The sequence below is a fragment of the Carcharodon carcharias genome, chromosome 21 (assembly GCF_017639515.1).
Source record: "Carcharodon carcharias isolate sCarCar2 chromosome 21, sCarCar2.pri, whole genome shotgun sequence".
NCBI classification, from domain to species: domain Eukaryota; kingdom Metazoa; phylum Chordata; class Chondrichthyes; order Lamniformes; family Lamnidae; genus Carcharodon; species Carcharodon carcharias.
In genome coordinates this window covers 86,318,689-86,334,000 of record NC_054487.1, presented here as the reverse complement: position 1 = coordinate 86,334,000, position 15,312 = coordinate 86,318,689, and the positions used below count along the sequence as shown (strand labels likewise).

The window sequence follows — 15,312 nt, the reverse complement described above, 5'->3', positions numbered from 1 at the left end:
TAAATGTAATTAATAAACGTGGAATTGTGACGCAGTCTCAGCAATGGTGACCATGAAACCATTGTCGATTGTTGTAAAAATCCATCTGGGTCACTAATGTCCTTTAGGGAAGGAAATCTGCCATCCTTACCTGGTCTGGCCTACATGTGACTCCAGACCCACAGCAAAGTGGTTGACTCTGAAATGGCCTAGCAAGTCAATCAGTTCAAGGGTAATTAGGGACGGGCAACAAATGCTGGTCTTTCCAGTGACACCCACATCCCATGAAAGACAAAAGATATTAGTGCTGTGGAATTTTTTAGATCCCTCTGAGAGGGACGACAGGGCATCATTTTACAAATAATTGACAATGCAGCACTCCACCAGTACTGCACCGGGCAGTGTAGGCCCAGATGATGTGCTCAATCATTCAGGTACAAAGTCTTCATAGAAGGATTGGAAGTGGGTGAGTTGGAGAAAGGTGAATACTGTATACCCAGAGAGCTGCTCTCTAAGATAAACCTTTAATTTTATTTACTCAGGTTTCACCTGTTTGAAATTGATATCTATGAAGAGCCTTTGCTCAGGTTTCCTGGTGGATCCTCATTGAAGTACTATCGGGGCTGGTAATGTGCCTTGCACACTGGTGGTGAGCAGGCCAACAGAATGCTAGTAAGAGTGATGAGCTGCTGCATGAGATATATGACAGGGTTCGTCCTCAGGGTTTGCTGTGTCCACGTATATATGGGCTGCCTAAGACACATAAAAGTGATGTCCCTTTATGCCCCATCTTATCTATGACCAGCTCTGCACAGCAGGAATTGGCCAAATGGTTGGGTGAATTGTTACAGCCAGTTTTAAACAAGTTTTCCTGGTACACAATGAAGGATTCCTTCACATTTGCGAAGGTGATACAGGACTTGGATCGACAGCAATGCTGTCCAGTGCTCATCTGACATTTCTAGCCTATTCACCAATGTTCCACTTAAGGAAGCCATAGATATTTGTGCTGCAGCACTATATCATGGCGATCTAGACCCGCCACATTGTGTGAATCAATATTCATTGAGCTTGTGAACTCAGGAGCCCACGCAGTTGAGCTCAGCTTTACCGACACCATGTATGCTCCCTAAAGCACAGTGGGTGTACCTACACCACATGGACTGCAGCAGTTCAAGAAGGCAGCTCATCACCACCTTCTCAAGGGCAATTAGGGATGAGCAATAAATGTTGGCCTAACCAATGACACCCACATCCCATAAATGAATAAAACAAATAGATGGTGTTGCCACGGGATCCTCTCTAGGCCCAGCTCTTGCAAACATCTTTGTTGGGTTCCATGAGAAATGTGTCTTCGATGAAATGACACCCAACCTCCTACCCCTCCTCATAGAAACTAGGAGCAGGAGTAGGCCATTCAGCCCTTCGAGCCTGGTCCGTGAATCAATATGATCATGGCTGATCCTTTATCTCAACACCATATTCCTGCTTTCTGTCCATACCCCTTGATGCCCTAATATCCAAAAAATTATCAATTTATTTCTTGTATGTACTCAGTGACCCGGCCTCCACAGCTTCTGTGGGAGAGAATTCTACAGGTTGACTACCTTATGGGTGAAGAAATTTTTCCTTATCTCAGTCCTAAATGGCCTGCCCTGTATCCTGAGACTGTGGCCCCTGGTTCTAGACTCCCCAACCAGGGGAAACATCAATCCCTGCATCTAAAACAAAAACAGAATTACCTGGAAAAACTCAGCAGGTCTGGCAGCATCGGCGGAGAAGAAAAGAGTTGACGTTTCGAGTCCTCATGACCCTTCGACAGAACTTGAGTTCGAGTCCAAGAAAGAGTTGAAATATAAACTGGTTTAAGGTGTGTGGGGGGGTGGTGGGAGAGAGAGAGAGAGAGAGAGAGAGAGAAGTGGAGGGGGTTGGTGTGGTTGTAGGGACAAACAAGCAGTGATAGAAGCAGATCATCAAAAGATGTCACAAACAACAGAACGAAAGAACACCTAGGTGTTAAAGTTGGTGATATTATCTAAACAAATGCGCTAATTAAGAATGGATGGTAGGGCACTCAAGGTATAACTCTAGTGGGGGTGGGGTAGCATAAAAGATTTTAAAATATTTTAAAATAATGGAAATAGGTGGGAAAGGAAAAATCTATATAATTTATTGGAAAAAAAAACACAAAAGGAAGGGGGAAACAGAAAGGGGGTGGGGATGGAGGAGGGAGCTCAAGACCTAAAGTTGTTGAATTCAATATTCAGTCCGGAAGGCTGTAAAGTGCCTAGTCGGAAGATGAGGTGTTATTCCTCCAGTTTGCATTGGGCTTCACTCGAACAAGAAACGTCAACTCTTTTCTTCTCCGCCGATGCTGCCAGACCTGCTGAGTTTTTCCAGGTAATTCTGTTTTTGTTTTGGATTTCCAGCAAACGCAGTTTTTTTGTTTTTTTTTGTTTTAATCCCTGCATCTAGTCTGTCCAGCCCTGTTATAATTTTATACAGTTTAATCAGATCCCCTTTTATTCTTCTAAACTCTAGTGAATACAGGCCCAGCCGAACCAATCTCTCCTCATACGACAGTCCTGCCATCCCTGGTATCAGCCTAGTGAACCTTCGCTGCACTCCCTCTATGGCAAGGATATCCTTTCTTAGGTAGGGAGACCAAAACTGCACACAATACTCCAGGTCTGGTCTCACCAAGGCCCTGTATAACTGCAGTAAGACATCCCTACTTCCGAACTCAAATCCTCTTGCAATGAAGGCCAACATACCAGCATTATTTGCTGCACCTGCCTATTAACTTTCATTGACTGGTGTATAAAGACACCCATATCCCTTTGTACATCCACATTTCCCAATATATCACCATTTAAATAATAATCTGCCTTTCTGTTCTTCAGACCAAAGTACATAACTTCACATTTTTCCACATTATACTGCATCTGCCATGTGTTTACCCACAAACACATGTCTAAATCACCCTGAAGCCTCCTTCCATTCTCCTCACAACACCGCTCAGTTTTGTGTATCAACAAACTTGGAAATATTGCATTTGGTTTCTTCATCCAAGTCATTTATATATATCGTGAATAGCTGGGACCTAAGCACTGATTCCTGTGGTACACCACTAGTCACTGCCTGCCACCCAGAAAAAGACCCATTGATTCCCACTCTCTCTTTCCAGTCTGTCAACCAACCTTCAATCCAGATCAGTATATTATCCCCAACGCCATGTGCTTTAATTTTGCCCACTAGTCTCTTATGTGGGACCTTATCAAAAGCTTTCTTGAAATCCAAAAACCCCACATCCACTGGTTCTTCCTTATCGATTCTACTAATTACATCCTCAAAGTACTCCGGAAGATTAGTTAAGCATGATTTCCCTTTCATAAACCCATGCTGACTTTGTCTTATCCTATTAATGCTTTCCAAGTGTTCTGTTATGTCTTTTATAACAGGCTTTAGCATTTCCCCCACTACTGATGTTAGGCTAACTGGTCTGTAATTCTCTGTGTTTTCTCTCCCTCCTTTTTTAAACAGTGGGGTTACATTTGCCACCCTCCAATCTGTAGGAACTGCTCCAGATGACCACCAATGCATCCGATATTTCCTGGGCCACTTCCTTTAGTGCTCTGGGGTGTAGATTATCAGACCCTAGAGATTTTTCAGCCTTTAACCCCATTGATTTCTCTAGCACCATTTTTTTTTTTACTAATACTGGTTTACTTCAATTCCTGCCTCTCACTAGACCCTTGGTTCCCTAACATTTTTGGGAAATTATTTGTGTCATCTTTTGTGAAGACAGAACCAAAATATGTGTTCAATCCCAAGAATGGTTTCTGCCCCTTGGTGTCTATCTCCACCCAGACAAATTCCACATCATGATTTTCTGAGCTAATATCCTTCCTCACTGTTGCATTGATTTCCTCCTTTACTAACAATTCTACCCCACCTCCTTTCCCTATTTGTTTATCCTTCCTAAATATTGAATACCCCTGGATGTTCAGTTCCCATCCTTGGTCCCCCTGCAGCCATGTCTCCATAATTGCAACTATATCATAACCATTTACATCTATTTGCGCTGTTAATTCATCTACCTTATTGCGAGTGCTCTGCGCATTAAGCTACAATGCCTTTAGACTTGTCTTTTTAACTTGTTAGTCATCTCAGCTTTATTTTGCACTCTGACCCCATTTATTTCTCGCCCTTGTTTTTTCTGCCTTCCACTTTTGCTTCTTACTTTTCTGTCTTTTGTTTCTATCCTTGTTTCCCCCTCCTCTGTCTCCCTGCTCAGGTCCCCATCCCCCTGCCATTCTAGTTTATTTTTGATATGTGGATGATATGTTTGCTATATTTAAATCCACAGCTGCATGCACCAATTTCCTTACATATTTTAATGGGCTCCATCCTGTGCTCAAATTCACCTTTGAAATAGAGCAGTCAAATGAACTTCCCTCCCTTGGCATATTGGTTGAGAAATTTACCAGGGGGTTCTCTACCACGGTCTACCACAAGCCTATCTTCACTGGCCAATATACGCATTGAGGTTCTTACAGTTCCACACACTATAAGATTGGTCTTATTGGCAACCTCATAAATAAGGCCTGAGACATTTGCTCACCGTGCAAGCTTGATGCTGAAATAGGGGCATCAAAGACATCCTGCGGGATAATGGCCACCCTGATCAGATTATTTCATGCTGTATATCACCCAAACCGATGAACGGGCCTAAGGCCGTCACTTTCAGCCCTGAAAAGCACCCAATCTACCTCAGATTACCCTGGAAGGGCAAGGAATCTCAAAAATTTGAGTAACAGGTGAAGCTAGCTGCTTCAAGCTGCTACTATGCAGTAGTGACACGAGTGATATTCACCACTAACAGGGTGCTGCTGTCGCACAAATGAGTAACGTGGTATATGAATTTCTGTGCCAGTGTGATGTTAGGTATGTTGGTCGTACATCCCAAAGACTGGCGGATCATATCAAACAACATGTCTCACCCACTGTTCACAATGGGAAAGATACAGACCATACCCAACCAGCCCGTGCTTACAAAACTCAAAACACAGTGCCCAACATCAGATGTGATTCTGCAATTGGACAACATCTGCGAAACAATCCTCAATGTGCTAAAAATTACACTGACAACCAATTTAAGACCATCAGTCAGGACCACAGTGTGGCGCATTTACCTGTACTGGAAACTCCATTTTTAAAAATTCATTCACAGGATGTGGGCTTCGCTGGCTGGGCCCAGCATTTATTGCCCATCCCTAGTTGCCCTTGAGAAGGTGGGGGTGAGCTGCCTTCTTGAACCGCTGCAGTCCGTGTGGTGTAGGTACACCCACAGTGCTGTTAGGGAGGGAGTTTCAGGATTTTGACACAGCGACAGTGAAGGAACGGTGATATATTTCTACGTCAGGATAGTAAGAGGCTTCCAGATTGTGGTGTTCCCATCTATCTGCTGCCCTTGTCCTTCTAGATGGTAGTGGTCATGGGTTTGGAAGGTGCTGTCCAAGGAGCCTTGGTGAATTCCTGCAGTGCATCTTGTAGATGGTACACACTGCTGCTACTGTGTGGAGGGAGTGAATATTTGAGGATGGGGTGCCAATCAAGTGGGGCTGCTTTGTCCTGGATGGTGTCGAGCTTCTTGAGTGTTGTGGGAGCTGCACTCATCCAGGCAAGTGGGGAGTATTCCATCACACTCCTGACCTGTGTCTTGTAGATGGTGGACAGGCTTTGGGGAGTCAGGAGGTGAGTTACTCACCACAAGATTCCTAGCCTCTGACCTGCTCTTGTAGCCACAGTATTTATATGGCTAGTCCAGCTCAGTTTCTGGTCAATGGTAACCCCCAGGGTGTTGATAGTGAGGGATTCAGTGATGGTAATACCATTGAACATCAAGGGGCAATGGTTGGATTCTCTCTTGTTGGAGATGGTCATTGCCTGGCATTTGTGTGGTGCGAATGTTACTTACCGCTTGTCAGCCCAAGCCTGGATATTGTCCAGGTCTTGCTGCATTTGGACATGGACTGCTTCAGTATCTGAGGAGTCATGAATGGTGCTGAACATTGTGCAATCAGCAGTGAACATCCCCACTTCTGACCTTATGATGGAAGGAAGGTCATTGGTGAAGCAGATGAAGATGGTTGGGCTGGGACACTACCCTGAGGAACTCCTGCAGTGATGTCCTGGAGCTGAGATGACTGACCTCCAACAACCACAACCATCTTCCTTTGTGCTAGGTATGACTCCAACCAGTGGAGGGTTTTCCCCCTGATTCCCATTGACTCCAGTTTTGCTAGGGCTCCTTGATGCCACACTCGGTCAAATGCTGCCTTGATGTTAAGGGCAGTCACTCTCACCTCACCTCTGGAGTTCAGCTCTTTTGTCCATGTTTGAACCAAGGCTGTAATGAGGTCAGGAGCTGAGTGGCTCTGGCAGAACCCAAACTGGGCATCAGTAAGCAAGTTATTGCTAAGCAAGTGCCGCTTGATAGCACTGTTGATGACCCCTTCCATCACTTTACTGATGATGGAGAATAGACTGATGGGGCGGTAATTGGCTGGGTTGGATTTGTCCTGCTTTTTGTTTGCAGGACATACCTGGGCAATTTTCCACATAGCCGGATAGATGCCAGTGTTGTAGCTGTACTGGAACAGTTTGGCTAGGGGCGCAGCAAGTTCTGGAGCACAAGTCTTCAGTACTATTGCCGGAATGTTGTCAGGCCCATAGCCTTTGCAGTATCCAGTGCCTTCAGCCATTTCTTGATATTACATATATTAATACACAGGGCCCTGTTCTTTACAGACAGAAAGAACATGTACATACATTGCACCTGTTTCAGCTAAACAAAATAAGTGACAGCCATTCGTTGACTCATTTCTCAGGGCAATGTCTTGACCAATCAAAGTCAAGCTGTCTGATTTAAATTTTAAACAATGATTGGCAGTTAACTGTCGGTCACCATCAACTGGTTCATCCGCCCGATTGTTTGTCCCTCTTCCGTGGCTACGTTCGGTGCCGGATGTCCCTGGAGAAGGAGCACGCGGTGTCTGCTGGCACTCTCGAGGCCTTCCATGCTCGGTGGGCACCGCGGGGACTGGGGTGTTTTGTTGACCCCTTTAATCACATTTTGATTTAAAGTTTGTAAGTTTCCTTTAAACTTTGTTCTTGGTTTTACAGCTGACCTGAATTAGGGGCTGTGCCTGATTTATCCCAATTTTGTTGATTTGGTTTTCATTTAAAAGATTATCAACTGGTTCATTCTCTATGGCAACGCCTCTACTAATCAGAGTCCGCTTGCCAACCAGTCAGCACTCCGTTCCCATGCTGTATAAATATGTTGTTTCCCCTGACATTGGTATTCTTGCAACAAAAACAGAAAATGCTGGGAAAACTCAGCAGGTCTGGCAGCATCTGTGGCGAGAGAAACTGAATTAATGTTTCGAGTCCGTATGACCCTTCTTCAGAGCTGAAGAGAAGTGAAAATGTGATGACATTTATACTGCTTAAGGGCGGGGGGGTGGGGTGGGTGGGGAGGTGGTGGGGGGTGGGTGCAGGTGGAGCTGGATAGAAGGCCAGCAATAGGTGGGGACAAAGGAGGGATTGACAAAGATGTCACGAACTAAAGGAAAAAGGGGGTGTTAATGGTAGTGATTAGTGCTACACTTGCGATTGTCCTGATGAGTGCAAATGAAAAGCTTCGACAAAAGATGTCTCTTGTTTAGCAATACTCAAGAACGCTAGTCAGTAAAATAAAGTCAAAATACTGCGGATGCTGGAAATCTGAAATAAAAACAGGAAGTGCTGGAAGTACTCAGCAGCTCTGGCCGCATCTGTGGAGGGAGGAACAGAGTTAATACTCTGAAGAAGAGTCATATTCAGCTCGAAACGTTAACTCTGTTTCTCTCTCCACAGATGCTGCCAGACCTGCTGAGTTTTTCTAGCATTTTCTGTTTTGATTTCAGAAGCTGCCTGCCTGCACTAGGCAAAGAGTAGGTGTTTGATGTCGCGAAAGACTGACTGAGTGATATTTTTGGTCATATGCAGTATTCCTTATCGGGTGAACCTCAATACAAGGCTTTCGACCCTGAGGTCACAGCAATCCAAACATACCAAGATCAGACCTTCCAACCCCTCTACTTTGTGTCAGAGAGTTTTGAAGATGCAAAATCCAAACTCAGGTAAGAACACTGATCAGATCCTACACTTTCCACACAAACATTTGAACCAATGATCATTGAGAATAGTGTTGGGTGGGGGGGTGGTAATATATTTTAACATAAAAGCAAAATACTGCGGGAATCTGAAATAAAAACAGAAAATGCTGGAAAAGCTCAGCAGCTCTGACAGCCTCTGTGGAGAGAGAAACAGAGTTAATATTTCGAGTCTGTTTGACTGAGATCTGAAGAAGGGTCATATGTACTCGAAACATTAACTCTGTTTCTCTATCCACTGATGCTGCCAGACCTGCTGAGTTTTTCCAGCATTTTCTGTTTTTATTATAATATATTTTAACATGTAGGCAAGACTAGAGATTAAGTTTCTTTGAAATGAGTCATCGTGCCTGGCTTATATAAAGATCAAGCAACACTTTCAGTAGCCCAAGTTTAATATTCAATCGTTTTTCCAGAGCAAGGGGGAGCATAACCTTAAAATTCAGGCCAGGCCATTCAGGGGTGATGTCAGGAAGCTCTTCTTCCTACAATGGGGAGTGGAAATCTGGAACTCTCTCCCCCAATAGGCTGGGGATCAACTGAACATTTTCAAGATTGAGTTTCACAGGTTTTTGTTGAGTAAGTTTATTAAAGGATGTGGTGGGCTAATGGGGTTAAGATACAGATCAGCCATGGTCTAATTAAATGGCAGAGCAACCTCAAGGGGCTAAATGGCCTCCTCTTGTTCCGATAGGGATAAGGAACCAGATTGAAATAAAAGTAAGTAATACTGAAAATGTGCGACAGGCTAGCCAACATGTGAAAAAGCTGGGTTAACGTCTCCAACCTCAGATCTCCCTGAGAGTTTTCGCTGATTTTCTGATGGAAAGTCCACACCCAAACATAACGTTTCCTGTTCCGCTTTCAGTTTCTGATTGTCTCACACTCAGTAGAAAAAAGACTTGCATTTCTATTGTGCCTTTCACAACCCCAGGACATTCCAAAGCACTTTGCAATCTATTAAGTACTTTTCACAGAATCACAGAATCACACAGTGCAGAAGAGGCCCTTCGGCCCATCGAGTCTGCACCGACACGTGAGAAACACCTGACCTACCTACCTAATCCCATTTACCAGCTCTTGGCCCACAGCCTTGAATGTTATGAGGTGCCAAATGCTCATCCAGGTACTTTTTAAAGGATGTGAGGCAACCCGCCTCCACCACCCTCCCAGGCAGCGCATTCCAGACCGTCACCACCCTCTGGGTAAAAAAGTTTTTCCTCACATCCCCCCTAAACCTCCTGCCCCTCACCTTGAACTTATGGCCCCTTGTGACTGACCCTTCAATTAAGGGGAACAGCTGCTCCCTATCCACCCTGTCCATGCCCCTCATAATCTTGTACACCTCGATCAGGTCGCCCCTCAGTCTTCTCTGCTCCAACAAAAATAACCCAAGTCTATCCAACCTCTCTTCATAACTTAAATGTTTCGTCCCAGGCAACATCCTGGTGAATCTCCTCTGCACCCTCTCCAGTGCAATCACATCCTTCCTATACTGTGGCGACCAGAACTGCACACAGTACTCCAGCTGTGGCCTCACCAAGGTTCTATACAACTCCAACATGACCTCCCTACTTTTGTAATCTATGCCTCGATTGATAAAGGTAAGTGGCCCATATGCCTTTTTCACCACCCCACTAAAATGCCCCTCTGCCTTCAGAGATCTATGGACACACACGCCAAGGTCCCTTTGTTCCTCAGAACTTCCTAGTGTCATGCCATTCATTGAATACTTCTTTGTCAAATTACTCCTTCCAACGTGTATCATCTCACACTTTTCAGGGTTAAATTCTATCTGCCACTTATCTGGCCATTTGACCATCCCATCTATATCTTCATGTAGCCCAAGACACTCAACCTCACTGTTAACCACCCGGCCAATCTTTGTGTCATCCGCAAACTTACTAATCCTACCCCCCACATAGTCATCTATGTCGTTTATACAAATGACAAATAATAGGGGACCCAGCACAGATCCCTGTGGTACGCCACTGGACACTGGCTTCCAGTCACTAAAGCATCCTTCTGTCATCACCCTCTGTCTCCTACAACTAAGCCAATTTTGAATCCACCTTATCAAATTACCCTGTATCCCATGTGCATTTGCCTTCTTTATAAGTCTCCCATGTGGGACCTTGTCAAAGGCTTTGCTGAAATCCATATAAACTACATCAACTGCACTACCCTCATCTACACACCTGGACACCTCCTCAAAACATTCAATCACATTTGTTAGGCATGACCTCCCTCTGACAAAGCCATGCTGACTATCCCTGATCAAACCTTGCCTCTCCAAGCAGAGATAGATACTCTCCTTCAGAAAGTGTTTTTGGAGTGTTTTCCCTGTTGTAACATAGGAATTATGAGCACAGAAAGATCCCACAAACAACAACATGACAAATGACCAAATATTGGTCAGGACACTAGGGAGAACTCCTTTACACTTCTTCTAAATAGTGGGATGGGGGAGGGTCTCTTAATAGCCACTAGTTGGGGCTATAATTTAAGGACTTACCACCAGTAACCATACTGAGGATATCAGCCTTGATTTTCTGCTCCTGTCTCTGGAGTGAGTGTAGTTCAGTGGACCACAGCTGTCATGATGCATCATTTGCTTTCTCCCCAGACTTGGTTTTGCTAATGTGACCTTACCTGTGGTAGGGGTGAGTCCAGATCAGCCATTCTGGTGGTGGTGGTGTGTTACAGTTCACTCAGAGAGTCCAAGTTGCTGTTGTAACATTCATGTTGTAGCCTGGAGCTATGAATGGTGATGGTAGAGGTTCCTGTGTATTTTCCATCATATGACACTCAACCTGTTTGGCTGTGTTATGGACATACTTCCCTTGACCATCAAGTCCAGGGGTGGGACTTGAACCCAGATTGTTAGGTTCAGGAGCAGGAATGCTACCCACTGTGCCACAAAACCTCCACGCGGCCATTCTCTTCAGAGACAAAGGGAGCGCACAGTGGAAGATTTGACCCCACTGTTCCTCATTTCGGGCAGTAATGCTAGTTTTTTTCTCCTGAACAGGGTGTATGCGTCTAAGATCAGGAAGGGCTTCTCACTCCACTACGATCCACTGACCTGCAGTGTGGAGATACTGGACAAACCACACAAGGTCAAGAAAGCTCTTACCCAGATGCAGGATGAGCTGAAGAATCTCTGCTTTGCTCTAGATCAACTTTCTTAAAAGAAGATTCCCCACAAGAGGTTCGAAATTCCATGGGAGGCTTTCCCTCTGAGACCTTGAAGGAAGTTCCGGTGGAAAACCTGGAGAGATGGAAGATGATCAAGAGAAACCTTGGAGAAATTCAACCTCAATAAAACTTTATAAAAATCCTGAAACTAGACCCTAAGCAGCTGAGTTTAGATCTGAACTTCTATGTGTTCAACAATGTACAACAAAAGTATAAAATTGCTGCATTTGTATGTAAGTGTTTGTGAGTTTGTGTATATTAGTGCTTATGTACGTATATATGTGTGTCATGTGTGTGATTACAAACACTTCATCCTTGATGGAGAATTAACAGGCACAATGAATGACAAGGAGAATAACCTTTACATCAAGAAAACAATGGTAAAATGCTGCAGATGCTGGAAATCTGAAATAAAAACAGAAAATGCTGGAAATGTTCAGCAGATCTGGCAGTATCTGCGGAGAGAGAAACAGAGTTAACGCTTCAGCTCGATGACCTTTCACCAGAACCAAAGGGTAAAGTCATCCTGAAAGGTTAATCCTTTCTCTGCCTCTGCAGATGCTGCCAGACCTGTTGACTGCTTCCAGCATTTTCCATTATTGCTTTGCTCATTTCAGTGATTGTTTCAAAGTGGAAAACTCTTCATTGGATACCACAGTTACAATAAACATCATCTACAGCAACAACCTGTTCCTTCAACTTATTCATTCACAGGGATGTGAGTGTTGTTGGTAAGACCAGCACTTATTCTACTTTTCTCTTCTCACACCCAGTGGCCGATGAGACAGACAAAATACATGCTCACATCAGTTTCCATCGCTAGCTTTTCCTGGAACAGGAACTCGGCTGTCAGCAGAGGCTATAACTTGAGAGGCACCCTCCACATCAAGTATGGCTGACCAGGAGACTCTCCCATTCTTCCCACAAGTGTGTTGGAAGGATTTACAAGTTGATAAACAACCTGTTTGGCCACATTATGAATGCCCATCAAGTCCTGGAGTGGTGCTTGAAACCCAGAACTACCAGCTCAGAGTCAGGAACACTTCCCACCACACCACAAGACTTCCTCAGTACTTTACTGTCTATTACCCAGCCCTAATTGCTCTTGAGAAGATGGTGCTGAGCCACCTTCTTGGTGTGCCCCAGTCCATGTGGTGTAGGTACACCCACAGTGCTGTTAGGGAGGGAGTTCTAGGATGTTGATCTAGTGACGTTAAGGCTACATGTCCAAGTTGGGATGGTGTGTGACTTGGAGGGGGGCTTGCAGTTCCATGAAAAAGAAACAATCAAACTATACGCAGTGGATGGTGGGGAGGGAGAAAATCATTGGTTAGGGTGTCTAGGATGAGGAAACATATCCTAAAATTTTGATCCAGACCTTTCAGGAGTGATTTAAGGAAACACTGGGTAGTAGAAGTTTGGAACTCTCTTCCATACTCAATACTAGAGCAATTGTTAATTTTAAATCTGAGGTTGATAAATTTTAACCAACATTATCATCAAACCAACAAAGTTTGCAGATGATACAAAAATTAGCCGTGCAGTTGACAGTGAGGGGGAGAGCTATAGACTGCAGGAAGATATCAATGGGATGGTCAGGTGGGTAGAAAAGTAGCAAATGGAATTCAACCCAGAGAAGTGTGAGGTGATACATTAGGGGAGATCAAGCAAGGTAAGGCAATATACAATAAATGGTAGGGTCCTGAGGAATGTAAAGGAAGGGAAGGACCTTAGAGTGCATGTCCGCAGGTCTCTGAAGGTAAGACAGGTAGATAACATGGTTAAGAAGGTGTAGGGTATACTCTCCTTTTTTGACTAAGGCCTAGAAAATAAGAACAAGGAGGTTATGCTAGAACTACATAAAACACTACTTAGGTCATAACTAGAGTACTGCGTACAGTTCTGATCACCATACTGCAGGAAGAATGTGCCCACTCTCCAGAGGGTATGCAGCGGGTTTATAAGGGTGTTATCAAGAATGCAGAATTTTAGTAATAATGAAAGATTGGACAGGGTGATGGGGTTGTTTTCTTTGGAAAAGGAAAGGCTGAGGGGAGGTTTAATTGTGATGTATAAAATTATAGGGAGCCTTAAAGGAGTGGATAGGTTATTTCCCTCAGCAGAGAGGTCAGTGACCCAGAGCATGAATTGAAAATGATTGGTTAAAAGGATTGGGGGTGTGTAAGTTGAAGAGAATGCTTTTTGCTCAGAGGGTAGTGGAGATCTGGAACTCACGGCCTGAAAGGATGTTAGAGGCTGAGACTGTCATTGCTTTTAAAAAAATACTTGGAAATGCACTTGAGGTGCTGTAACCTGCAGGACTATGGGCCAAGAGCTGGAAATTCAAATTAGGCTGGATAAATATTTTTCGGCTTGCAGAATCACAATGGGCCAAATGGCCTCCTTCTGTGCTACAAATGTCTATGAAACACAGGCCCCATCTGCCCTCTCAGGTGAATGTCAAAGAACTCAGGGCACAGTTTCAGAAACAGCAGGTCTGTTTTCTCCAGCTTCCTGGCCAATATTTATCCAACGTCATTAAAAACAGATTATTAGGTAATTAGCACCGTTCTGTTTGTGGGAGCTTCCTGTGTACTGAATGGCTGTTGTGTTAGCTATATTACACCCTGTGACTACATTTCAAAAGTACTTCATTAGCTTGTAAGCCCATTCAGACATCCTGAGGTGCTTTAGGAATGTTAGTTTGTTCCCTTCTTTCTTTTTAAACATAAAAGGAGAGTCCCTCCTTATAGTGCAGGAGCATCAGGCGAAACCAAGACACACACCCTTTTTACTGCACTAGCTGCTCTACTCTGGTAAGTTTAAAGGCCCCAAAGCCACTTTGACAAGCTACAGTGAGAAGGGAAGTGTGTAAGGTCAAGTGGTGATACAGTGCACCACCCATGGGCTGAACCAGCTTCTGTTGAATGCCTCACCAGCCTCATATCTTGAATCATTCATAAATTTGAGCTCATCCAAAACCCTGCTTCCTGTACTCTAACTTGTACCAAGTCCCATTTACCCATCTTGCTGATCAACACTGGGTCTCAAATAAGCAATGCCTCGATTTTAAAATTTCCACCTGAGTGCTGACTCCCTCCACAGTCTCTCCCCTCCCTATCTCTGTGTTCTGGTGAAGAGTCATACGGACTCGAAACGCTAACTGTGTTCCTCTCCACAGATGCTGTCAGACCTGCTGGGTTTTTCCAGGTATTTTTGTTTTTGTTTTGGATTTCCAGCATTCCCAGTTTTTTGCTTTTACCTTAAGTGTGTCAGGTCAGTGGATGAGGGGGTATGGTGGGTTGGGGGTTGGTGGGAGGTTAGGAGGGTAGTTGGTTCAAGGCTTAGTTGATACAGGGTAATTGCTTGTCAGAAGTCCAAACTTCCTGAGCAATTCCCACATAGTGCGTGCAAGGGGGCCTCTGCATGGGGTATGATCATCCGGGGATGGGAAGTGCTGGGCCAATGATGTCTCCATGAATGGTTCTTGACACTGGTATTCTTGTTATTCTCATTTGGACCACAAGGTGGCAGCCATAGATCAGGTTAAAGTCTGGTTCTGCCTGACTGGGTGATTTGAGTGTTTACAGGGGCAGAAAGAATATAAATACAACTTTATTTTGCTTAGTTCTTGCTTACAGGCAAGTGGTGATACAGTGCACCACCCTTCCGTTGAATGCCTGTGTGTGCGTGTGTGTGTGTGTGCATGCGTGCGTGTGTGTGCGTGTGTATATGTGTATGTGTGTGCGTGTGCGTGTGCATGCATGCATGTGTCTGTGCATGTGTGTGTGCATGTGTGTATGTGTGTGCGTGTTTATGTATGTGCGTGTGTGTGTGCGCGTGCATGTGTGTGTGCGTGTGTGTGTATGTGCGTGCGTGTTTATGCGTGTGCGTGTGTGCGTGCGTGTGTATA

The 15,312-nt window shown here is 44.5% G+C and overlaps 1 protein-coding gene across 1 annotated transcript in view; it reads left to right on the top strand.

The window, feature by feature from the left end:
• The window catches only part of th2 (tyrosine hydroxylase 2), a 42,456-nt gene extending 31,064 nt beyond the window's left edge, over positions 1–11,392 (top strand). The window contains exons 11-12 of the mRNA XM_041215989.1: positions 8,035–8,168; positions 11,233–11,392. Of these exons, the coding sequence (XP_041071923.1) occupies positions 8,035–8,168; positions 11,233–11,392 (294 nt within the window). The remainder of the gene's footprint in view (positions 1–8,034; positions 8,169–11,232) is intronic.
• The last annotated feature ends 3,920 nt before the right edge of the window (positions 11,393–15,312 follow it).